Raw genomic sequence first — 27227 nt, 5'->3', positions numbered from 1 at the left:
ACACCCAGTCCAGTTCCTACCCATGCTCCCTCTGAGGTATCACGGAAATCCCCTCTCATTTCATTGTCCTGGTCACACCAGCGTCAACTTCTCACTCAAGCAGTTACATGGGCCCTCTAACTGGCCTCCAGAGGTCAGGCCCCGGTGCCCCTGCAGGCTGACCCTGCCACCGGGACCCTCCTAAAATTCTCATCGTCACCTCCTTGCTCAAGAATATCCCTGGGATGTCTCCTCGTTGACTTCGGGAGAAATTCTAAACTATCTCGCATGCGCCCTAAGGCCCATCACGACTGGTCTTTGCTGCTTCATACTCCGCCAGCCCACCTTTATGCATTTTATAGTCTTGCTCTTTCCAAATCAGTTCATGCGTTTTAAACCTCACACTTTGCTTAGGAGGAAGCTTCGCTCTGGGATGCCCGTTCTCCCAACTTCTCATCTTGCCAAAGTACTGTTTCTACTTCAGAAACTGTCTGTTCTTATCCTTTGTACTTCCATAGAACGTTGGTCAAGTGTATCACAACATTGTATTATAGGGAAGAGTCTAAGATACACTCTTACTTGGAGCTCCTGGACGGTAAGGGTTCTTTATTCAGCTTTCAAGCTTGTTGTGTCTGGTATGCTACTCATCCTTGTTTTGAGGGAAAATGAATTAGTAATAGGAGCTTTCAGGGTTTTTGATGCGGGTAGCGAAAATCTTTCTATATTAAGATAGAAATTTTAAGATTTTTGAAAAATAGTTTTCATCTATTTATATCAGGAATCTTCTGTAATGTTGGCTTCAGTGGAGGACATGCAGAGACACAATTTTCTTCTTGATGTGACTCACTAAAATCTATGAATCCTTTTTCCCTAAAGGATTTTTTTGTCATCTTGTGATCACACATTTGCAAACAAACAAAACAAACTGCTTTAAAAAAATGGTCCCGGGGACTCTCCTAGTTTAATTGAATGATCCATATTGTATAGTTTTAGTTTCTTCTGATTTCAAGTAACGGATGTCGTTTCATTTTAAGCAAAGTCTTTTTGGGTACCTACATTCATGGCACAAATATATTAACCAAATGTAACTGAGATCTACAGGGCTAATGTTTATACGCTCACACACACACACCCTCACAGAGAGTTATTTGGGAAATGGTCATGCCTTGTTCAATGTCCGCTGAAATTTCAGTACTCAAAATGCAATGCAATTTTAGCTGGATACTTTTTTTTTTTTCCTTTTGAAATCTAAGAGGAGTTTCATCCGGATATGATTGTATTTTAATGGATTGACTATTGTTAACAAACCCTGCTTCATTTCACATTTGCCTGAGTATGATATTTGTTAAAAGGGTGTTTATAGTGGGCCCTAAGAGCAAGCAGGAAGTTTAGATTGTTGGAGCAAGAAGTAAAATTAATTCAAGAGCAGAGAGCTCTATGTTGACAGTTTCCAAATTCTTAAAGTTCAAATGCAGTAAGATGAGAAATCTAACTGCTTATATGTGCTGAGAGGCTGCATGTGCTGAAAGCAGGTGTAGGTTCCAAAAGCCGCTGTGCCCATGTCGTAGGTGGGGATTTCCACCAGTGAAATGAGCCTTGGGCTGTAGCAGAGACAGAAGCCTGTGCCCCTTCCTCACTTTTATTCTGCCTGTGAATGCAGAGGGCACTGAGCAATGCCTGCTGGGACTGGGGTGGCCTGGGAAAGTCTTGTCAATTCACATGCCTTTTGGTAGTCAGGTGAATTGGTAAAACTGACAAAAAGGTTTTTTGTTTTGTTTTGTTTTTGTTTTTTGTTTTTTGCCAATTTTGATTTTTGGTAAAAGTGGCCAAAATTCATATCTAAACACTATAAATCAGGCCTATCTCCTAACAGTCCAGGGACCCTTGGGATTAAGAATTCCCTGGGGGAATGGGGCGCCTGGGTGGCTCAGCAGGTTAAAGCCTCTGCCTTCGGCTCAGGGCATGATCCCAGGGTCCTGGGATCAAGCTCAGGGCATGATCCCAGGGTCCTGGGATCGAGCCCCGTATCCGGCTCTCTGCTCAGCTCAGCGGGGAGTCTGCTTCCCCGTCTCTCTCTGCCTGCCTCTCTGCCTACTTGTGATCTCTGTCTGTCAAATAAATAAATAAAATCTTAAAAAGAAAAAAAAAAGAAAATTCCCTGGGGAGTAAGTATCTGGGGTAAAAGCAGAGGTGACAGCTCCTCCATATACTTCACTTAGTTCCCTGTGCCCACCGTCTGTCACACCTGTGCCACTTATCAACTTGTTCTTTTTAAAAACTAGTAATTAATTAATAATCCCTTATAGTTTGGTGGGTTTTTTTTTTTCCATTTGTATTTCTAGTTGATCAAAGGCCTCATATTTGAGGAGTTTCCCTCAGTCTTGGAAGAGTGCAGTTTGCTACTGTGTGCTTTTATCTTAAGTGGAAATGTATAAATATGTATTTTTTCAAGGAATTTTGGAGTAACTCGATTTCTCTTCCATTATGATGAAGGGTAGAGAGGAAGTCAGCTTCAGGCGCTACTCAGTTCTTTGACAGTAGGCTGGTGCTGCCCATCTTTTAGCCCTTCCATTTGTCAATAATGGCTAATACATGCTTTATTTTTTAAAACTCTACAATTACCGAACACATTTTAGGCTAGACACTCTACGGACCATATTGCCCATACCATCTGATTCCTCATGACAACCTTACCTGGTGTATTTTGCTGTTCCCACTTTATAGACATGGAGACTGAGGCCCCATGACTGTGAGCCTCTTGCCCACAGTTTGTTCGTGTTGGAGCCAGGATGACGACAAGTCAGTCTAGCCTCTGAGTACCACAGGGTTCTCTGACTGGTAGTTCCAGGTTTTATGATGTGATGTTATATCCACCAGGGAGTGGATTACGTCTCTCATTTCATTTCCTGGAAGTTGCTAGACACTTGCAGAATGTTAATGACCTTTGCTCTGGACTGGCCTTATTTGGATTTGAATGTTAAAGTAGAGGAGATTTCCTATCTCATAACTAATCCCTCGGGCCAAGAAGTCTTCTCTGCAGATTGGAAAAAATCAAGTTTGTTTAGGTCCTAGAGCAGTAGTTTTGAAATGTTTTGCATTCACCAGGGTTGACATAATCATTTTAAAAGGATTTATTAAATGGATGAATAAGTAAAATTCTGACAACAGTTTCTGAGCCTCCCCAAATGGCTATATCCTTAAGGAAGAAGGAAAAAAAAAAAAGTGTCAAATCTTAACACTCCATGCTGTTCTCAGCAGCTGCCACACTTCTGCAGAATGCGTCGGAACAATTCTGAAAAGCATTTTGCCTGTTGGGAATAAGACCATGTCTTCTTTTACGATTTAGAAAGCTTTCCATTCACAGGCTGAATTTTCTAGATTACTTGTTTGTTCTTTTCTGAAATGGGTAATTGATAGTTGTGTGGTGTGTATCGGGCAAGGAAGAAAAATGATCTTTTGAAAAATGTATCATTAAGTCGGCCGAGGGGAGGTTAATCAGAAGGAGGCAGTGGTGAAACAAAGCTATGACTTGAAGGGATTGAGAGAGACAGGAGATTTGCCGAGTGCTTTATCCGTGTAGTTTTTCTGGAGTGTTTCTCCAGGCAGCGTCTTGAGTCGTACACAGGTTTTCACATATGCAATTAGTACTGTTTATAGATTGCCTGTTATTCAATTAACAACCGAGCTGGCCATATCGACTCGCTGCAGACCTGCCTTTTCCCTGCCAGAGAGTGTACCAGGGTTATCAACTTACACAGGCTTGGATGTCTTCCAGCTGTTTAATGATAGTGTCACACGCTCTGCTTTTTCTAGTTTCATTAGTTTATAAATGTAATATGGTATCCTATTTCTGTGATTAACACTTCATTTCAGCAGGTTAAACATGCTGGTAGAGAAGTATTGATTTCTGACACTATTTCCCCTGTGTTCGTTAAGATATTTTCGCATGCTTTTTATTGATTTTCTGCAAGCGGCAAACATGAGAAAGAACACCCCAAAACGTATGGCTAAATAACCCACGTGAGGCAAAGCCGCGCATTTGGCTCTTAATTGTCACTTCCTGTGGGCTTCATTTTCTATTAATTTTTAAAACAAACACTTGTCTTGCCAAGGTGTTAAGAGTAGAAGTATTCATTATAATTTGAAACAATTACACAGCACTTAGTCTTGTCAACCAGCTGTGAAAAATGTCTATTGAACTTTATTATTTACATTTTACTCTTTATATATTATATACACCAAAACCTGAAGGAGTTATTGATTGGGATTGCAACAAAAATAATCCTTAAACGTGATGGTAAAGGGACTCTCTTTTTGAAAATATGACCAATTACTTTTACACGCTGTGGAGGGGCTCATGTGGGCTTTTAAACATCTAGGCATTTGGCACTTAAAACAGTCGACTGGGTGCCCACGGGGTGCCCCCTGGGTGAGCTGTTCTAATAAGTGGTGTTTAATGAGGACTTTCCTCAATTCCCATAGTAGTGTCGTTTCCTGTCATCTTGTTTTATTAAAGCATTTATTTATGTTAAAGGAGAATATCCAGTTGTTTAAATATATAATCATTACATGCAAAGCTTGGGATATTGGCTTGGAAGCCCAAATATTATTGCTTTTGATTTTGTAATGTAGGCTGTTCTTGTTTGATACAAAAAAGTTTAGAGAATGTTTTAATAGGCTGCTTCATATTTATTGATCACTCTACATGACCCCTACTTGATGGAGCATTTGGGGTATTGGGAAATATTAGAATTGACATTGCTAAAGACTTTGAACATGGTGAGAAAAATGAACCAGCAATGAAACTTGGTTTAGCTATCCTGGCAGTATAAGAACAAGAAAAACCAAGATGAATTTTTGAGCTCTGAACCATAAAGCCTTGACTTGAATGATTTTCTTTCACGTATTATACCTTGGAGAATTTAAAGTAGGTAATGTCCGCTACCTACTCTTGGCTACAACCTGAATGATAGAAATGATTTCTGGGCAAGAACTTGAGGGTAGTACTTAGTTTAGTAAATACTTCAGTATTTAATTTAGTAAAAGTTCGTACTTAATTTAGTAACTTTTAGTATTTGATTTGGTAAAAATGATTTTTATCTCTTTGAACTCATGAGAGAAGGAGGATACTTCAAAATGACAGATATGGAACATATCAGGACAGTAAAATATTTGGGAGGAAAACACGTTATTACAGCGGATTGTATTCTCGGGAGAGAAGGAAATACAATCAAATTTCGCTGAAAGGATGCTCATTTAGAGATGTGGGTGAGGGAGCCGTGGTGGGGTGTACCCGGCTTGATGACCTACTGGGACAAGGGTGAGACCTACTGCTTGGGGGTTTTTATTCTGGAGCTACCTTGTGTAATATCACAGCCCATGCATGTGCATATTGCGCGGCTGTTTCATTTTTAATTAGTTAAAATTAAATAAAATTTGAAATTCAGTTCCTCAGTCACATGAAGCACATTTCAAGTGCTTCCCAGGCTCCTGCCTCAAGTGGCTAGTGAATTGGGGGTATAGAGGTAGAGCATTTCCAGCACCGCCGAGAAGTCTATGGCACAGGGCTGCTCGATGGAATCAAGATGTATTTATACACACTTTTAGAGAAGGAAATACTCGATTTAAGAGAGTCATTGAATTTGTATTTTTTTGTTTGTTTTATAAAATAAGTGTCTTATCTTGTAAAAAAACAAAAAACAAAACAAAACAAAACCCTCCAGACCTACGACGGATCAAGAGGTGAGAAATTCAGTGCTTCTGCAATGCCTAAGGTACATGGGCCTTATTTCTCCTCACTCTGTCACCCTCCAAGTTGGCTCCATCCTGGGGTGGTTTCCAGCCAATACAGCTGCCCCCGTTTCAGGCAGAATTAAAAGATAGCTTAACGATTCTCTCTTCTGTCTACTGCTTTTGAATCTCTTTCTCCAAAGAACTTTAATTAGGGTTTGTTTAACAGTGTGCAAGGTTTCCACTGTGGGTGAGTAGGTGATAAGGAGCGAAACATGTTAGTTTAGTTAGTTGCCATCTTTTATACGAGAGGTTAGAATTCGTGTTTTATGTGCTTAGCTCTGCTCTGCTCTATGGACTTAGGTTATGCCTGTGGCCCTGACCAGTCATCACTTAATTCCAGTGGGGGAGAGGTACAAGCACGTTATCCCTCAGCAGGAACCTCTCAGCATTTTGAATAATCCACAAAAATCATTAAATCTGAAGGTTGGGAGAACGGATAGATAACCTGATCCAACCACCCTCCGGTCTAATAATGTAAAAATCCTGCAGACCATAAAGACTGATTCATATTTTAAATATGACTTAAAATTTGATTATCCTGACATGTATCTTTTTAGATAAATTTAATCCCAACATTAATCTGATATAATTCTGGAGTTAAAGAGCTAAATGCTAAAATAGAAAATAAATTAAGATGCCTAATATATTATAAACTCTTCTTGGTAGTGTTTTCTTTTTTTCAATATCAACTTAAAGAGTAAGGATTAAAAATGGGATCAGTATACATAATGTTTTATTTAATATTTCTCTAGAAGGGAAACCTCAAATATTTTAGTTTGGTCTTCTTGTTTTAGACAACACAATCTTGCGAATGTGTTTTTCTGCCTGTTATACAAGAAAAGGTAAAGCATTTGCCACAAACACTCTGCATATGCTTCAGATTTACTCTAGATAGTCTAATTTTCCATCAAATAATTTTAAAATCAGTCAGAGGGCTTTAAGAGTTGAAGTCAAATTCCTGATCAGTGTGGCCGCCTAAGGAATTTCACAGACATGCTCTGCAGACTGTGGTGACCACAATGACGTTCTATGTGGTTGGTTAAGTTTTATTTTTGACTCAGAGGGCTATTTGAACTCTGATGGAAAATAGTGGTAATTTCCTAGTTAGGTTTTTTGTAAAGATTGAAACATTGCATGATTTGTGTGGACGTTTCACAAGACTTTTGTGGAATTGCATGAAGCAAGAATTAACCCTCATTCCATGGAAGCCGTCAGGATAAACCTAATTGAGAGAATACACATATCAGAAAGGCAGATTGAGAAATGGAATCTCAGTGTTGAGACTCCCTTAGGTCTCCAGCTAACGAGACTGGAAGCCTTCGGCTTTCTGCACCAGCTTATGATGTTTCTTCCTCTTCCTTTCCTTTGATGAGGTGTTTAGATAGAGATTTGATTATACACCACTGCAGACATGTGTCACGTTAAGAGTGTGGCCCTCAAGGAGGTACATTAAAATATGCCACACTTTCCTTAGGTGAATTTTTCTTCACCAGAAATCTTTTTTTTTTTTTTTCCTCATCTGAGGTCAAGGTAGAAGAATTATCTGTCATTCAGTACAATTTGTTTTTAGGGTCTTTCCCCTGTACTTGGTTAGACATCTTTTAAAAACATTTTTTTGAACTATTCCAGTCATTTCAAGGAGTCTTTGTGACTCTTTCCATATAGTCTGCTAGATATTTTCGAGAGGATTTCAGGTGGTGCCGTGTATAAACACAGGAGGTTCACTGTACACGGGCATGTTCCCAAGGACTGAGTGGGATCTGAAATCCATATTGTCCTCTGCTCACAAAACTGTGCTCTCGTTAATGACATACTTTGATTTGAACGAAGTTTGGGCGTGGTATGGGCTGGTAAGTGTCCTGATATTTATGTGTTACATGTAAAATATTTTCCTTAATCTTGAGACTTGAATTATGTCAAATTTTCCTTTTGTCTTGATTTTAAAAAAAATTATCTTTTTATCTGTTTAACCATTTTTAAGCATACAGTTCTGTGGCATTAAATATATTCACATTTTTGTGCAACCATTGCCACTATCCATCTCCAGATCTTTTTTATTCTCCTCAACTCTGTACCGTTTAAACACTGACCTCATATACCCAACTCCCTTCCCCTGGCAATCACCATTTTGCTTACTGTCACTACGAATTTAACTACTCTAGGTATTTCGTATAAATGGAACTATACAGTATTCGTCCTTCTGTGAATGATTTATTTTACTTAGCATAATGTCTTCAAGGTACATGTGACAGAATTCCCTTACTTTTCAAAGCTGAATAATATTCCATTGTGTGTATAGACCACGTGTTGTTTAGCCATTCATCTATTGGTGGTCGCTTGGGTTATTTCCATATTTTGACTGTTATGAATGATTCTGCTATGAACATGGGAGTGTACAAATTTTTTGGTTTTCAGTTCTTTGGGGTGTGTATGTACCCAGAATTGTCATTGTTAAGTAATATGGTAATTCTATGTTGAATTTTTGAGGAACTGCCATTGCACTTATCAATAGTGGCTACATCATATTACTTTCCCATCAGTAGTGCATAAGGCTATCCCAATTTCTCCACATCCTCACCGAAGTTTGTTTTTCTCTGTGTGTGGTTTTTTTTTTAGCTTTTTATAATAATCATCCTAATGGATATGAAGGTGTATCTCATTGGGTTTTTTGTTTGCATTTTTCTAACTATTAGTGATACTGAGCAATATTTTATGTGCTTATTGGCCATTTTTATATCTTTTCTGGAGAAATATCTTTTAAAAGCCTTTGTCCATTTTTTTAGTCAGGTTGTCTTTTTTTAGTTACTGAGTTTTAAGAGTTCTTATATATTCTGGATACTAACTCCTTGTCAGAGATATAATTTACAAATATTTTTTCCTGCTATATGGGTTGCTTTTTCATTCTGTTGATAGTGTCTCTGAATACACAGAAGTTTTTAATTTTGAGAAGTCCATTTTATCTTTTTTTTTCTTTATTAGCCTATGTCTTTGGTATCATATACGAGAAATCATTGTCAAACCCAATGTCATGTAGATTTTCCTATTTTTTCCCCTAAATGTTCTATACTTTGAGCTTATCCCTCTGCATGAGGATATCCAATTTTCCCATTGTTTTGATGTTTTAAAGACAGTGACCTTTTCGTCAGTGAGGGTCATGGCTGGAAATAAGATGAAGGAGGTAAGCACCTGATCCCAAGTCATGGTCAGAGCAAACCTGGACTTACTGTTCCGTTATCCAGGGTTAGATTAACTGGTCTGTGAGAGTAAATGCAGCAGGACCAGGGAAGCATTCACCTCCTAATCATCTACATCATTTGGCAAGTCTTGGGTTGGTGCATGTGATTAGCTCCTTGATGTGAAGAATGGAGAAGAAAAGAGCTAAGCCATTCCTGTCGCTGATCTGGATAAGGAAGAGTAGATTCTGGAAACTCTGCCCTTGGGCCTTCCCCTTGCCACTCATGGTACACCAGAGCCACAACGAGGCTACTCTCCTTAGCCATTTTTAGGCCAGTAATGGGTGCTGTGCAACAGCTGTCCAATTCTATTTTAAAGTCTGTCAATTCTTGGTATAACAAGGTAATTGTATTCTGACAGTGTAAGCGAAATTTCATGGGATCTTGAATATTCAAAGACTTTTGTACACTGTAACAGAAATATGGTGCCCCTAAACTGGGAAGAGCCGGTATGCCTATTTTTGAGCCAGTTACAAGGATAATGGGATAAGGCGGGGGAAACAGAAATTGTCAAGAGTTGAAAGATAGTACATTAGTGAGTAAGGATATGAACTTTATAATAAGGAAGAACTGGGTTCTTATGCTCTTCTAGCATCTATAAGATGTTTGCTTTGGGCTAGGTGGTTAAACTTTTTCAGTTTTTTTTTTTTTTTCCCCCTCTCTTTTCTATGGTGAGAATAATAATAACTGATGCTGTGGGTCTCTGTGAGATTAAATGAGATGAAATGTGTAAATGAAGTGCTTTGACAAGCCTAGGCCTAATATAAATGCTCAGTAAGATGGTAGCACTGATGAGGGAAGAAGATACCCTGTTACAGCCTTGTGTGTTTAGTAAGGATCTTTGTCTTTCCTGAGAAGAGAGAGCTAGGTATATTCTGGGAGGAAAGGTAACAAGTCCACAAATCTCTAGGTTTGTCTTTGTTTTGTTTCTACTTTGTTGTCATTGTTTCTTTCAGCTATTCTAGATCCTTCCAGCTGAGGATTGCTAACGTGTTTCTTTTGTTTCCTCTTTTGGTAGGAATCAGTGTCAGTGATGTTCAGGTTATTTGCTTTTTTTTGGTTCAGATTATCTTTGTAATAAAGGAATTCTTTGAGTTTTTGTTGTACTTATCGACTCAGTTGTTATATTTAAGGGTTTCTTCTCTCTTTCAAAGCCCATATTCATGTGCTCCTTTTACTGAATTCTCTCCTGTTTATTAACTATCTCAGAGTTTTGTTGAAATATCTTTAAGGCAACCTCTTAACCCTTCCCATTGATTCTTGCCAGTGAGAAGAGGGGACGTCCTGGCAGCGTGGAGTGGTATCCGTCCCCTTGTTACAGATCCCAAGTCTGCAGATACTCAGTCCATCTCCCGAAATCATGTCGTGGACATCAGTGAGAGTGGCCTCATCACTATAGCAGGTATGGCATATTACCTTGTGTTTTGGGTGTGTTTTAGATAGGACCCAGAGTCAAACTGTCACGCCAGAATCTCTCTTGATGCTAATGAACAGAGAATTTTTTTTGATGATTCTGAGTAAGGTCTTACAGATCTCTTTGCTGTATTTATTATAAACAACAGGTGAATTTTGGTATAAATCAGTTAGCAAAGGGGTCATTATAAGAAAAATAGGGGGTGGTAACCTAATGAATTATTTATCAAATTATTTGTAGGTGGAAAGTGGACAACGTATCGATCTATGGCAGAAGATACCATAAATGCTGCTATCAAAGCTCACAATTTTAAAGCAGGACCAAGCAGAACAGTTGGGCTTTTCCTTCAAGGGGGCAAAGATTGGAGCCCCACGCTGTACATTAGGCTTGTCCAGGATTATGGACTTGAAAGTGAGGTGGGTGTGAATCATCTTTTTCTCCACCTCATCTCACTACTGCCACAAACAGAATTGGCAACCAGGAGGCCTCCCTGATTTAGAATTTCCTTTTGCCGGGTTCGTTTCTGTCTGCATGTTGTGGAAGTGAACTAAGGAAAAAAGCTGATCATACTTTTCTTCAGTTGCCTAAAAAGCAAGGCACACACTAGTTTCTATTTTAAAGTCTGGGGTGGGTTTGGTTTGTTCTCCGCAGACAGAGCATCATCCCACATTCTTTCTGTCTCGAGTATACGGAAGGCTGTTCTTCAGAAGTGACACTGGGGGCAGAGTCAAGCCGAAGCTTCATCAGTCACTGATACAGTGATACATGTGTGGCAGAGTTAGTGCTGGCCTAAGCACTCAGAGCCCAAGTGGTTTCCTCCCACAAAATCAAAATCTAATACCCTCCTGGAACGATTAGTTACGGGCCGTGAAGAACTGACAGGATAAGCATGTGCTTTTTTTTTTTTTTTTTTTTTTTTTTTTTTTTTCCCGCTTCGTGCCTAGAAGGTATTACTCTTCAAAGTACCTGCCTAATGCAGTCTGGTTTCCCTAGGTGGCACAGCATCTCGCCGCCACCTATGGTGACAAGGCTTTTGAGGTGGCCAAGATGGCAAGCGTAACTGGAAAAAGGTGGCCCATCGTTGGTGTGCGTCTTGTGTCAGAATTTCCATACATTGAAGCAGAGGTATGTGAGTGGCTACGTGGGAATCTCCTGTCTGCCATAAGATGCTGGTCACCTACTGAAAAATTATGTATATGGCTAGGGTTTAATGCCCATTTGCCAGCCAAAGCCTTCAGGAAAATGTCTGCCCTGCCCAGATCCCTTCGTTTATAAACTTACATGTTAAATCTGAAGTGATATGGACAGTGGAAATGATTTTAATAGAAAGGATGTATTCCTTCCTCTTCTGCAGAGCTACCCCAAGTCTTATGACTTCACAGTTGTTTGCCTCTTTTGTAAATTTGCAACTCCTCGAGTTTATACTCACTCGCTGGCTGTTGACATACCTTGGTTTGCACTTAACTTCCCAAAGACTGAAGCTTTATTTCTCATCGAGTTTCTACATTTTGTGGAACCAGAGACCAGGCTTTATATTTATTTATGATTCATTGTACTTTAAAGGACGAGGACCCAGTGAGCATTTGTTTGTTGGTTAACCACAAGCCTTCTGTCCTCTTGATACTCTTAGACAGAAAACTCTGGACAGCCTAAAGAGATGAAACCATACTTTTTTTTTTTTTTTTAAGATTTTTAATTTATTTATTTGAGAGACAGAGATCACAAGTAGGCAGAGAGGCAGGCAGAGAGAGAAGGAAGCAGGCTCCCTGTTGAGCAGAGAGCCCGATGCGGGGCTTGATCCCAGGACTCTGGGATCATGACCTGAGTGGAAGGCAGAGGCTTTAACCCACTGAGCCACCCAGGTGCCCTGAAACCATACTTTTATACTGTTCTTTGCCTACATGGGTATGTAAATTAACATCCGTATGATGTATAAGCAAGGAGGTAAGTGAGTACTGTGGGTGGTAAATGGGAAACGATGCAGTTTGCATGTTTGTGCCAGGGTCAGTTCAGGAAGAAGGCATCAGCTTTTTTCCATTTTGTCCCAATTTACAAACCTCCTTCAGCAGGTGGTTGGGGAGCTTGTATGATGTCCTTATTTGTGTCATGCCTCTTAGAGGACCAGGGTCTATAGAGAGCAATGTCACTTTCCCCTAAGCGTGAATTATTTTTAAGTGAAATTTTATTTCTTCTTTTAAAGATAAGGCCCACACTGATAATTTTGCTTTAATTTCAACTCAGGTGAAATATGGGATTAAGGAGTATGCCTGTACAGCAGTGGATATGATTTCCCGGCGGACTCGCCTGGCCTTCTTAAATGTCCAGGCAGCAGAGGAAGCCCTCCCCAGGATCGTTGAACTGATGGGCAGAGAACTGAATTGGGATGATTACAAAAAAGAGGTATTCTGTAGAAGTCTTTAAATCCACAGTTCCTTGAAAACCACAAGACATGTCACGTCTTGGTCTGTTAGTAGAGGCCAGTATAGTTTTCAGTGGGAACTTTTGATTTCTTGCCAGGTTCTGCATGTGGGGAGCGTGTTTAGTATTGCTAGGTCTTAGGATCCCAACTAGAAAGATATTCTGGTTTCAAAATGTGTTGTTTGTTTCTGGAAAATCCCTTTTAGAAAAATACTCTTCCATTTGTGGTCATAATTCCTGAAAAAGTAGGATAATAATGATTGTGGGTAGAACCTTTTCTGGTTTTCATTGAAAACACTTTTAGAATGTATTCTAAATTTCCATGGTGAAATTCACACTTGTGCAAATTTGCCCTTGGTAGGAAATAGTGGTTTTATTGCCTGACCACTAAATGCTTATTGATTTGTGTCATTTGGAATTTTATATTTATATCCAAATTAAAAAAAAAAAAAGTGATGCTCAGATGCCCACATGTACAGCCCTGGGCTTGTTGTAATAAACAGAAGATTTTCATGATTTTTAATTAAACCAAGTTGTTATAATATGCAGAGACATTTTCATGTATTTATAGGAAAAAAATGCTTTCTGTGCTCCTTGGTTCCATTCCTTACCCCCTGCCCAGTCTTTCTTAAACCGGTTCCACTGAAGCTTGTTTTTGCCACTTTCTGAGACTAGCTCTGATCACGCTCACCCCTGGCTTCCATGTTGCTCAATATACTTGTCAGTTCTCGGTCCTCCATTACTCACGCATTTAGTGGCATTGACACAGTTGATTCCTCCCTCCTTCTTGAACTCCTTTCTGGAATCCTCTCTGTCTTCATCTAGTCAGGCTGCTATTACAGAATACTGCAGTCTAGGATTATGCTTACCTAGACTTAACAACAGGTATTCCTTTCTCTCAATTCTGGAGGCTAGAAGTCTGAGATCAGAGTGCCAGCATGGTTGGTTTCTGGTGAGAGTGCTCTTGCTGGCTTTCAGAGAGCTGCCATCTTGCTGTGTCCTCACATGGAGGAGAGAGAGGGAGGAAGAGGGATCCCATTCTCAAGACTCATCTAAACCTAATTACCTCACCAAAGCCCCATCTCTGAATACCATCACACTGGGGGTTAGGGCTTCAACATATGGATTTGGGGGGGTGGGCAGTTCAATCCATGGCACCATCTCTTTTGGATCTCCTCCTCTCTCTCCCTAATCACTACCACCACCAGCACTCACGACTACTACTACTACTGACCTCTCCATGTCAAAAATAGCTATTCCACCTTTTAGTTCCTTAGACCTAAATCTCAGTATCATACCTGATCTGAATCCATCCACAAACTACCATATTTATCTTCAAATAGTGGCTTGAATTCATCCCCTTCTTAGCACAGTCAGCTGCTATCACCCTGCTTTCAGCTACCAGCATTTCTTCCATGGTTTATTATAAAAACTTCCCTCCCACAGGGCAGTATTCTTACTTTAACAACTTAAGCGATTCTATTGAAACATAAGCCCAGATCTTTGGATATGTCAGTCCGAATGGAGTTCAGAGGGGAGGTCTGAACTAAAGATATAAATCTCTGTTGGTTTTTAAGCCATCAGGCTGGAAGAGATCATATAGGGAGTTTGTGCAGTGAGATAACAGCAAGTTGTTCAAACACAGCCCTGGAGCTCTCCAGAGTTTGGAAGTGGGGTGGATAAGGAAGACGCCCCGAGCAAGGGAAAGTGATAGCTAGCGAGGTTGGAGAAAGGGTGAAAAGACTGAAGAGGGAGTTGTGTTCCAGAAGGAAAGGAAGAAAATATTTCAAGAAAAGAAAAGTAATCTACTGTATCAAATGATGCTGATCGACTAGTAGGATGAGGACTGATAATGAACAATTTTGCCGAAACGCCCTCTGGTTTACTCAAAGCCAAAGTCGTGACAGCGGTTTACAAGGTCTCCAGGATCCGGCCACCACCTTTCTGAGCCCTGTGCACTTCCCATTCACTCACTCCCCACAAAGCTGAGTTGCTCTTCCTTATTTAAGTCCTGCTGATCCCTCTGCCTGGAATGTTCTTTCCTAGGTACCCTCATGGCCTAGCCCTTCACTTCCTGTCCCTCTCCCTACATTATTTTTCTCTTTGACATCTATTCCTATTGGATATATCATGTATTCTGTTGTTTGTTTATTTGTTGTCTGCCTCTCATTCAGGAAATGAGCTTTCCAAAGGAGAGGACATGATCTGCTTTGTTTCTGTAACCTCAGTGCCGGTCATGGCAGGCCCTCAATAAATAACTGTCAATGAGTGAATGAACATAACTGAGCATCTGTGTCCTATATGGAAGGTGTAAGGAAGGCCTGAGCATAGATCCTGTCCTTAAAACATTCTCATTCTGGTATAGATTCCCAAAGGTGGTTACATATCAGAATCACCTGAACTACAGGGAAAGCAAACAGATTTTTGAGGCTTGGCTTTAGACTATCAAATTCAGGGTCTTCGGGGGTGAAACCATGACCCTGCCTTTTGAAATTTCTCCTAACTTTAGTGCAATGTTTGTAGTGTACTGATGGCAGGAGTCACTGGCTGAAGAGGTCCTCCACCTGACCACAAGGTTAACCTTTGGTTAGCCTTTACCCCCTTTTTATAGATGACAACACAGGCTCAGTGAGTACATCCAGTCAGAGTTCATACAGCTAGTAAATTGTGGAACAGGGACTGAAGCCAGATACTCTGATTTCAGGGCCTGGGCTTTCCCCACGTTGCCCTGTTGCCCACGCGTTGACAGGACTGGATGTAGCTCTTCCAGTGTCGATTTCGATTTGATGGACTAAAGCTGCCTACAGAGACAACCCAAGAATGAAACTTGTGCCTTTACTAATGCCAATCTTTTCTTTTCTTTTTTTTTTTAACCATATAGAAAGATTGGGGATAATGTGTTCCTGTAAAAATTATGGTTGGAAAGATTTGAATATGCAGGAAGATAGCTGGTGCCAGGAATTCAGGCTGTAGGAGGTAGGAAGGAGGAAGAAAATTCTGTAAACTGGCTGTGTTTGGCCCTCCTGAGGAAACTAGATTTAACTTCATTCAGTTCAAGTTTTATGAATAGATTCATGTGCTCAGAATATTCTCCCATCCCCCCTCAACAAAGTAAGAGAAATAAACGACCTCAAGTTATTACCTAGTATCTGAGCTGTAGGAGCATTAATGAGACCTGTGGACAGTCTAGAGAGAACAAAGGAGAAGGAAAAAAAAAAAGAATTAAAGGTTAGAAAGCTGGACTTCTGAGAAAAGGTTAAAAGCATTGGGATTATTTAACCTGCAAAAGTGAAAGCAGAACAAGGTGATAAATAACTCTCTGTAGATGAATTGTGGTTGTTTTTCCCAGTCAATACTTAATGAGTGACTTGTATACTGAGCGTTATACCAAATATTTTAGGGGAATAATAACTAGCTCATAGTTTCAAGGATCTTGAAATCTAATTGAGTGGTTACAACCAGTATATACCTCAGAAATGCATGTCAATTTTCAAAATTGAGAGGAAGATTTAGAGAACAGCTACTTGAGAGATCGAATCCAACATTGGAAGAACTGATAAGGGAAGAAGACATTGTCTAAGGGAACTGGGGGTTGATAGAGGAGTTGGTGGACATTTAGAGAATGGGACATTGCCAGGTTGTGCTCTGCAAGGTGTAAACCAAAACATGACTACATGGACAGAAGAATTTGGGAAACTCTGAGTTCAACAAAGGAAACCATTTTTTTTTTCTTTAGCACAGATGATTTGGTGCTTTCAAATGCCTGTGTGCATTGTCCGTGTCCAAAAGGGAACTTATTCAGAGATGGACCCACCTCTCACTCTTTGGAAGGGCTGGAGGGAGGGAGACTAGCACTACTCAAGATGAATGTTGGGAAATGCTGCCATCGCGTTAATGAGGCGGATTTTATACCTTCATACATACATACGTTTCCTTGAGAGACTTTAAAGAGAAGACCACTTAAGTCAATTGAGAGGGCCTCACAAAAAGAAATTTTTTCAAAATTGATTCTTATGAGAAGGAAAAGGGGGCAGCAAGTGAAGAAACGGGACTGTGATTCAGAACAAAGCCAGCTGATAAACACCACATTTAAAATAGGGGCGCCTGGGTGGCTCAGTGGGTTAAAGCCTCTGCCTTTGGCTCAGGTCATGATCCCGGGGTCCTGGGATCGAGCCCCGCATTGGGCTCTCTGCTCCCCGGGGAGCCTGCTTCCTCCTCTCTCTCTGCCTGCCTCTGTGTCTACTTGTGATCTCTGTCAAATTTAAAAAAAAAAAAAAAAATCTTCAAAATAGATGGAAGACAGGTGCTCCGCAATGAAAGGGTTCCTGGACTAATGCGAATGTAGGAATAGAACAGTGTCAGGAGTTTCCCCTAACAGTGTCAGGGGGAAAAAATGCTAAGGACACCAAAAATAAATTTTATTTTATTTATTTATTTTTTAAAAACTTTTCTCTTTTAAATATTTTATTTATTTATTTGACAGGCAGAGATTACAAGGAGGCAGAGAGGCAGGCAGAGACAGAGAGAGAGAGAGGAAGCAGGCTCCCCGCGGAGCAGAGAGCCCAATGAGGGGCTCGATCCCAGGACCCTGGGATCATGACCTGAGCTGAAGGCAGAGGCTTTAACCCACTGAGCCACCCAGGTGCCCCCCAAAATAAATTTTAAAAATCGAAAAGAATGCATGCAAGGCCTAACCTAGATCACTGCTTCAAATGAGTGGCACCATATTCTTGAATGCTGGAGAAAAGAGAGAACAATTCAACTCAGAGTCTAAAACCAAATTTCTTTCCTTCTTTTTTTGTCAAGGAGAACAGTTTTCAGTGTGAAAAGAGCAAAATAAATATTGGTAAGAGGAAATAGATATTCAAATAGGAGGCTGCTCTAAACGAGTTTATATGCCAGCCCAGAAAAATGATATCTCTGGGTACTCAGAGAATTTGCAGATGGGATTATTTAACTACCGTTGAGCTTTAAAATATTGTGGCAAATAAGAACAGAACCAGAAGACAGAAGGTGGGCAAATGTAGTACAAAATTCCAAAAAGAGAAAGGAAAGAAAAAGACGGTTTGTAAGCTGTAAGCCAGCAGCAGAGTGCCGTGAAAAACCAAGACAGTGTTCTCAACAATAGTTACTATCTGCTGGGACTGGGGACAGTGGGAAGTGTCAGAGTAACTGTTCGGAGAACTTGTTTCTTCTCCTGACTCTGTAACTCCCACCCAACTCTCAGCATCCTTGTGACAAAGCTGATCCAATGTAGCTGATCCGATGATGTCCGTCAGTGACTTTGCCTCCACATCATAGTGGCTGTTTGTCACCTTTAATTGCTTTATTTGTCACTAAACCACAAGGATTGGGTTCTCTAGATTTGGCTAGATGATACTGGGTGAGAATATTCCTCAGGAAAAAGAAACAAAATATTAAAATACTCAACAACATGAATGAGTCTCAGAATCATCATGCTGTGTGAAAGCAGTCAGGCAGAAAACACTATGTACTACAGGGACCCTTATTTATTTATTTATCTATTTATCTATTTTTTAAAGATTTTATTTATTTATTTGTCAGAGAGAGAGAGGGAGAGAGAGTGAGCGAGCACAGGCAGAGTCAGAGGGAGAAGCAGGCTCCCTGCCAAGCAAGGAGCCCGATGTGGGACTCGATCCCAGGACGCTGGGATCATGACCTGAGCTGAAGGCAGCTGCTTAACCAACTGAGCCACCCAGGCGTCCCTATAGGGGCCCTTTTATGTGAAACTCGAGAAAAGACAGAAACACTCTGGAGACAGAAAGCAGATCAGTGATGGCTTGAGCCTAGCAGATCAACTGAAAAAAAAAGGGCCAGAGGAAGCGTCTTCGGGTGATAGAAATGTTCTATATCTTGATCGTGGTAGAGTATACATCAAACTGTGTATCTAAAATAGGTGCATTTTATTGAATATAAATTATACTTCAGTGAAACTGGAAGAAATAAAAATTGTGCTGGTCAGAAAAGTAAGAAAGGAAAAAAAATCAATAATTCTTTCCATAAATCTTTGAACTTTATGTATGCTTGTGTTTTAGGAGGAACTTGAAACAGCCAGGAAGTTTCTGTATTATGAAATGGGCTATAAATCTCGATCAGAACAGTTAACAGATCGCTCTGAAATTAGCCTTCTGCCTTCCGACATCGACAGGTACTTCTAATAAGTTTCCTTATTTCTCTGTTTTGAATTGACCTACGTAGGTATGTTTTTCCAATGTTCAATGTTGTGTTCCAGGTACAAGAAGAGATTTCATAAGTTCGATGCAGACCAAAAGGGCTTTATTACCATTGTTGATGTTCAGCGTGTATTAGAGGTAATATTTTTTTAGCTCAATGTCTTTGCTAGCAGAAAAACATAAAAACTCGATTAGATCATTTTTTCTGCCTCTAATGCTTTCTATAAATAATTTTCTCCTGTAATTTTTGAAAGGTTGGTAGCTTTAATAAAAGGGCATGCATCATTTTTAATTAAACCTCCTTATTTTGTGCTTTCTTTTCATTTAGAGTATCAACGTCCAAATGGATGAGAATACCCTACATGAAATTCTGAATGAAGTAGACTTGAACAAAAATGGACAGGTGGAACTCAATGAGTTTTTGCAGGTGAGCTGTGGTGAGGGGAAACATGTGCGTTCGGTTTTTATATTTTGGTTGTGAATGGCTGTTCGAGAATGGATTCTTTCTTTTTTTTTTTTTTTTAAGATTTTATTTATTTGACAGGCAGAGATCACAAGTAGGCAGAGAGGCAGGCAGAGACAGAGAGAGGGGGAACCAGGCTCCCTGCCAAGCAGAGAGCCTGATGCAGGGCTCCATCCCAGGACCCTGGGATCATGACCTGAGCCAAAGGCAGAGGCTTTAACCCACTGAGCCACCCAGGCGCCCCCTCAGGATGGATTCTTAAGTCCACAGGGTTGTCACATCATTCTGAAAAAAAGAATGCTTGAAGCCAGCAAAGTTTGCCTCAGTCTGCACTCAAGGATCAGGCTCTGCATGGAGCATGTTCTGTTCTCTTTCTTTCTTTCTTTCTTGTTTTTTTCTTTGTTTTGTTTTCTTCTTCTAAGACATTCTGTTGTGTTGGGCAATTTCGATTAACAAGTTAATCATGGTTTAAAGGGCTGAATAAGAAGTATGCTTTTTAGAAAAATATGCCATGGACTACCACTGCCAGACCATTTTTTACCTGCTTCAAAAGAGGCACACACCATATTTCTAATGTGGAAAGTAATTTTTTTAAAGATGTTAAAAAAAAAATCCTAGTTGTATTGATTTGAGGATATTTACTAGAGACCCTGCAATGTAATTTTTATATTCCTACATTATGAAGAACCTGAAAAGCAAAAGAAAGGAAACCTGTATTTTGGGGGTCAAGACCCCATAATTCAAGCATTTCTATTTCCATTGTTCCACTTCCCCAAGTCTCAATTGTTAAATCTTAATCGTGAAGAAAGCAAATTCTGTTATTCTAACTTCCAACTGGAGGCTACACATCATTCCTTAAAAGTTCCTTAAAAGAAAGAAATTTAATAAACCCATACATTATTTGTAGCTGTCCTTAGGACTCTGATCATACGAAGAATGCACTGGTTTCCAAGTGGCCGGGTTTTTTCCACAGTGCTTCTTGGGGCAGGTATTTCAAATGAATGCCAGGTCTTGCTTGTACCCTGGCAATGATGAATGCTGAACATGAAATAAATTAATGCTGGGGATTTTGGTCAATGTCAGCCCTTTCTTCACTGTGTCAAGTTAAACAAACAATATCAAGGCAAAGGAAATGGTAATTGTCTCTCTGGAGATGAGCTGCAGATAAGAGCATTGTTGAATCTAAATGCAGAAAATTTTCACAGGTTGTGTCCAGCATTACAAAAAAGAATGTTTAGTTCTTTAGCTTACTGTTTAAGTGCACATTTGAAATGGAGTTTAAAATATATGCTGGGGAATTAGAAACCATTGAATACATTTTTTTTTTGGTCTAGTTTTTTCTCAAGAATATCTTATTGTTTGTCTCAGAATTTTAGAAAACTTTTCTTCAAAGAAATAGCTTATGCTTCATTTCATGTGTGTTGTAAATAAACAATAGCATTTAGGGTTGAAAGATCTGGAGTTTTAGAAACAATAAGAGTCTAATTTTATGGATATGCTATGTGGCTTGGGTTTTAAGTAATTTTCTTGAGTGCAATAGAATTAAACACATGGAAAATAATTTAAACCATCTGCAGATTTCCTTGTAGAGTTTTTAAATAATTATTTCTTGTCCACTTCTAAATGAAAGAGACTATTCATGCTTCTACTAAGTACAAATACACAGTGTAATTTTCAACTTAAAAAATGCTGACCATATTTCTCATGAAATATATTCACACCTGAATGTTGTTGTTGTTGTTTTTTCCCCTCATAATATGGTTTCAAGATACTTGTAATGTTTAAAGAAAACTGAATTTTTAAAGGTTGGTACATCATATAATGTTTATGAATCAAGAAAAAAACTCTAGCTCTATCAGTTTTGTTAGCTCCGATAAACTTAGAAGGTCTTCATGGAACCATAGACAAAACAATAAACAGTAAATTGTTCTGTCTTTAGGTGTCAGCTTTCTTTACGTTACAACATTTGTTTTTTTAACAATAAATTATTTGTTTTTTTAAAATAAATTATTTTTCTTTTCTGAACATAAAGAGCCCATGTTTATCCCATGAAACACCTATTTGAATATAGATCTGTGTTTTCAGTAATCATCATGGAACGATCACTACAGATGTTTCATGGTTACATGACTTTATTTTTAGGTTTGGGCTCTAATGACGCCCTGCATGTAGGAGTCCATCTCTAATAATCAGTGGCTTGTGAAACAGCTTTTAATAAGGTCATGAAATTCTGATCCAGCCCTTTGGCAGATGCCTCTGACTCTTATTCAGAGTCATTTTTAAGAAATGTATCTCTGTAGGCTAAAGAGTATAACCCTAAAAATATTTTGAGAATTTTTCCTGGTGAATGGCTGAGTTCTTTTTCAAATAAATAAATACAAAAGATTGGGGAAGTGAGATCAAGAAAAGCAAATAGTTAAAACCACATCAACTTGAGAAAGAAAGAAAAAAAATCCCCATGCTCATAATTGCAAAGTGCCTTCCAGATTAAAGGCCTTTGCCCGCTGACTGCATGTAATTTCAAGACTAATTCTGATTTTATCCATTGGATAAAAATGAATTAACTAAAATCTGGGCTGTGGAGTGCTTTTAATTCTTAAGGTAGATCTCTGGGTCCATTTCAAGGACTTAAATGTAAATTACTTTAAAAAGTCTTAAAGGAATTTGGATTTAAGGGACTTGAAGTTGTCAAGTACAGTAACACTAAAAAAGAGTAGTTAAATATAGGTCATGATTTGTCTTTGTTCAATCCCCGAGATTCCTTTTTAAGATTTTTAAATGAAATTACAGATCCAATATTTGAGTGGCTCCAAAAAAATATGTGCCCTGAGCACATGAAAGGGGCAAAGAGGATGCATTTGATTTGCATTTTAAAAGCAGGCTGATTGGCTAGGTAGGTATAGTTTCCACAGCCCTGAAACACCTGCCCCTTTCCTGCCTTTTGAGATGTTCAAAGATTGTTTTCTTCTTATTGGAGCTGTAGCACCTGCTATGGGTTTTTGATGGAGCCGCTGCAGAGGTAACCATTAAAATGCGGTGAAGAAGCGGGGAAGCATGCTTGCCTTCTGACCCTGTTGCCTATTTTCTCTCGAAGCTGATGAGTGCTATTCAGAAAGGAAGGGTGTCCGGAAGCCGGCTGGCGATCCTGATGAAAACCGCCGAAGAGAACCTTGACAGAAGAGTCCCCATTCCAGTGGACCGAAGCTGTGGAGGATTGTGAGTCTGGGCGGTCCGTCCACAGCCCGCAGGCACAGGGACAACGAATCATCATGTAACAACCAGAGCTGACTTACTCCTCTCCAAAATAGTGGCTACGGGTAGCTGCCTTTGTTAACACTGGGAAACATTCCAAAGCTTTAGGGCGTTGATTTGTCTTTGCCATTCAATCTAGCTCCTGAACAGTGTATTTTATCTTGTTTCTCACTTTCAGTGCACACCGATTTAATGTTTTGCATCCGTTTTGTAACCTGTTAGACTGGACATACTCCCTTTTTGTTCGTCTCTTCATTTATTCTGGGTCAGTCTTAAGGACAGAGCATTTTGGCCGAAATTGAATAGAAGCTGGAAAAATTTCGTGACGTGCACAAAGCTCTGGACGTTAAGCTCTGGACGTTAAGATTTGCTCCTAACAGAAATTGAGCAGGGAGGGACCTATAGAAATGATAGCATTTCTGGAGACCGCGCAGATCCTTCTTCCCAGAACTGGTCTGTCTTCCCCATCCAAACAATATTGTGTAGTTTCATATCCAGGGTATGACTGGCAAAACTGGAGAGGGAAGACAAAGTTTAGATCTGGTTACAGGAGCGAGTCTCAAAGAGAAGCTCTGAACGCTTCCAGAATCACAGGTGTACGATAAGGATAGCATTGACATTTGCTGGATTACACTGATAGTTTCGTCTCAGCAATTCGTTTTTTTTTTTTTTTCTTCCCCCAGTCACTGCTGGTTTTTCTTTGACTATTATAGTTGCCAGGAAGATCCTTGCTTTTCATATTTTAAAACCAGCTTTTAAGTGGCAAGTTGGATGTAATGGGATGAGACTAAACTTCTCAAATCCTTACAGTAGTAATAAAGTTAAAGATTTAAAATCTGTGTGTGTATATCCACACACGATAGCACGATTTTCAATCCCCAAATCCTAAACTGTGGAGCATGTGCTGTTGTCAAACATGGCCTTATTTGGCTTAGTTTATTGCATCATTTTGGGGGAGTAATTTCAAATGGAGAGTAAAAGAGGATCGAAGTAACCTTTAGTTAACTTTAATTATAATTATTTGTAAAAAGGCACAATGCTGCAGTATTCAAGGTCATTTGGGTTGCTTAAAGCCTTTCTCCTTCGTGGAAAAGTTCTCAACCACAGAGAAAAAGAAAAGAAATAAAACCACGCACAACTCACCCACACACAGACCCCTCCTGCACCACACACACACACACACACACACACACACACAAACAAAAATAAATCTGCATTGAATTTAACAAATAATGCATTGAATTTAAAGGGCCAATGTGGTATGCTTTTGCAATACTTCACTAGCATTTTAACCAACGATCTGAATTTTTACCCACTGTGCTTCCTTCTGTGAGGTTAACTACCTGCCTTTTTATTTTCTAAGATCAGGTTATGTATGTAATAGGAGATAGAACTCTATATTTAATGGCAGGCTTTAATTGCACAGACTTGAGATCTTAGGTTTGTTTTTGTTTGTTTGTTTGTTTGTTTGTTTTTTAAACTGGTACATAAAACACTTTTTGCTGTTATTTCTATTTATGTGACCATTGTAGAGTACCTTTCTGCCTCATTCAAGTGGGGTATGAGCCTGGAGGTCATAACGTTAACACTGGAGGTTCACTCAACCTAAGCCCCCACCCCACTTCAAAACATTCATTTGTTTTTTTAAATGAAGTTCAGACTTGCCACTTCCATAAGGAAAACCTAAAACGGAGCCAAGGATGCTCCCAGGTATCACTGTGAACATTTTTCTTTCAACGTGGGAGCATTTTACACTGCCTTTAAAAAAAACAAAAAAACAAAAAAACATTAGAAGCATGTGGCTTTGTAAGTTAGTGTGTTTTTTTGTTTTTGTTTTTGTTTTTTAATCAAGACAATAAGTTCCACTGTTTAGAACCTGGTGACCCTTGATAGAAATGCTGTCCTTTAAAGCACCACAGATGACGTACCACAATACAGTACATTTGTGCTCTCTCTCTTTCTCTCTTTCTAGTTAGATCAAGATAGCGAGAACTTGTGCCCTCCCTGAACCCTGAACCCATTACAGTAGGGACCGGCTTAATAGGCTGACTGGCCTGTGCAGAACTGTGTGTGTACAACAGGCTGGTTTGTGCACGCTTTGCTTGGAGTAAGTTCCTTTAAGGACAAAGAAAAGCGCACTTTGCTTCCTTTGAGTGTTTCTGCTTTTGCTGAAAATCTGCTAATTCTAAAACATACGCTCCTTCACCAATCCCAGAGACTCGTCTTGGAAGTGAGCTGGTTCCAAGTCTTTACTGTGAATAAAGCACCCCCGCATTTTTGTGTGAGTTCTTAATTAAACCTGTACAGCTTCTGTACCTGATTTCAGAAAAGGGGAAAGGAAATGGAGGGATTAGCCCCTTCAAAACCTATTCTAAGGACAAGAGAATTTTTCTTTTCTTTTTGTATGTATGGGATACTAGGTGATTCTGTGGGGGTGGGGGTGGGGGGTGCAGAGATTGTCTTTATCATCAAGTGATTTGTTTCAAGAGCCTTTAAGGGGATTCAGGTGAAGGAACCCCCATCTGTGGGGAAGACATGGATTCTCCTTTAAATAGCCCCATACCACAGTCCTAACAATAGTGACCATGCTGGATTATTTGTTAAATCAAGGCTGTCTGCCTCATAGTCCTCACGCTGTTTGCAAGATTCTTGCTTTCAATCAATTTATACCAAGTGCAACTTTAGGATTTCTACGATTAAATGCATGCTCCCTATTCTGCTTTAGTTTCTAGCTTCGTTTTGTCTTTTCCAAAATGCGTTGCTTTGTCTCTTGTACAACAACACAAATTTCATTGTGACTTTGACTAAACATACTGTAAGGATGATCACCGATCTTATTTCCTTTTTTATGTATTGGTAAAGATTTTTGGCCTATGAATGTAATAACATTAAAGTCAGTGACTCTCTAACTTGCACTGTTTTGCATTATGTCCACCGTTTTCAGGGAATAAAAAAGCCCTACTATGTTTTTAAAGACTCAAGTACAAGCCAGTGCTGGAGTGGATATGCGCACTGCATGCCTTTATACGTGGCCCTTTCATGTATGTGTTGGGTTATTGTTCTAGATGGGACTGTTAAATACTGTGTTTGAGGCTGGGTTGTCATTTTTATAACTGTCTTGGTGTTTTATCGCCATTATTTATTACTTTTGATATACAGAATGAGCTGCATGCATTTATAGAGCAATAAGAAGATGTATTTAATGTGCCTTGTTTTTAACTGAATAAGAACTGAAAGCACGAATCAATAAAACTGATTAAAATGGTCCAGTTGCTGGCATTTTGATGTTACTTACAGTCAGAGAAATAACTTTGATTACTGTTGAAGTTTAAAAAAAGTTTGAAAATATTTCCAACAACTTTTTTTTTTTTTTTAAATGGCACTTACCCATTAATTCTTCTGGCTTGGAATTTTGTAATTTTATCTCAAAAGTGAATCTCTGCATAGACAAATGTAATTTTATGAGACTGCCAGAATTATTTGTATTAATTTGTTGCTGGAGCCTTTAGGGCACGACTTCTGTATTTGTGCAATCCTATTCTAAAATTATATTCATCCCATTATAACTCTGTTGAATTCTTTTTTTTTTTTTTCTTTCCTCCACCCCCCCCCCCCCGACTTGGTCAACCAGAGCTTTTCAGGCTGAGTGTTCCCAGGCACACTGATGAATTTTATCATAACTAAAATCAATAGAAATGAATGGGAAAGATTACATAATCCATTTTGATCATCTTACATGTCAAGTTAGTGCAGGGTTGCCAAGTGTTGATAAATGCTCTGACAGAAAAAATGCTATATATTTTCATTGTCAGTAAATCAGTAAAGCTGTTATCAGTTTTAACACAAATTTTATAATGCCCATGTTATTTTATAGGTTTTGATTTACACATGTATATGGAGCACGTTCTCCATTTGTGGTTTAGATGTGCGGCCTCCTGGTTTTACATGCTTAAAGGCCTGTGTGAGTTTCTGAAGGTTCTTTGAAATTGTATAGAATCCCGCAAAGCGATGACTCCCGGACAGGCTTGCAACAATGAGCTGTTTGTTCAGTGCCTGGAGAAAAATATATTGCAGCTCAAAACGTCGTCCAGTGAGCTAGCTTATCCAATTTTATAGCACTTTAAAATTTGTCAACATAAAATTTGTCCAAATCCCTGGCTCCCAGTTTTCAAAATGTATAAAATGTATGGTAAATCAAAGAAAGGGAAATAGATACTAACATCCGTATTCGCAATCTTTGGCAACACTGCATTATCACCGGTGTCAGATTTCACCTGATGCCATTTGACTTAAAAAGGAAGGAAACATAAGTTTCCAATTGATGTGGCACCCTTAAAAGGAGAGAATTTCTGTAGAGGAGATGGCGTTGATGAGTCTTTTGTGCCTATATTTTGTACTTAAGGCGTCTGGCTACCAAATTTGTGAAATGCACACACGAAACGTCAGCTGTGTGAGCTATTAGGTAGGACACGCGAGATAGT

At 39.4% G+C, this 27227-nt stretch overlaps 1 protein-coding gene across 4 annotated transcripts in view; it reads left to right on the top strand.

Moving 5' to 3' along the window:
* Positions 1 to 26011, top strand: part of GPD2 (glycerol-3-phosphate dehydrogenase 2) — a 143517-nt gene extending 117506 nt beyond the window's left edge. For 2 of the 4 annotated variants that reach the window (XM_080798928.1, XM_080798927.1), the window contains exons 10-18: positions 10273 to 10407; positions 10660 to 10835; positions 11413 to 11544; positions 12661 to 12819; positions 18894 to 19006; positions 19091 to 19169; positions 19360 to 19458; positions 22589 to 22710; positions 24719 to 26011. In XM_080798928.1, the coding sequence (XP_080655054.1) occupies positions 10273 to 10407; positions 10660 to 10835; positions 11413 to 11544; positions 12661 to 12819; positions 18894 to 19006; positions 19091 to 19169; positions 19360 to 19458; positions 22589 to 22710; positions 24719 to 24722 (1019 nt within the window). In that variant the 3' untranslated portion in view covers positions 24723 to 26011. Of the gene's footprint in view, positions 1 to 10272; positions 10408 to 10659; positions 10836 to 11412; positions 11545 to 12660; positions 12820 to 18893; positions 19007 to 19090; positions 19170 to 19359; positions 19459 to 22588; positions 23944 to 24718 lie in introns of those variants that run through there. The other 2 variants (XM_080798926.1, XM_080798925.1) reach the window with 1 other exon arrangement.
* The last annotated feature ends 1216 nt before the right edge of the window (positions 26012 to 27227 follow it).

This window comes from Martes martes, assembly GCF_963455335.1.
Source record: "Martes martes genome assembly, chromosome: 3".
Lineage (NCBI taxonomy): Eukaryota > Metazoa > Chordata > Mammalia > Carnivora > Mustelidae > Martes > Martes martes.
The sequence above is the reverse complement of the archived record's forward strand: the minus strand, read 5'-3'. Positions and strand labels throughout refer to the sequence as shown.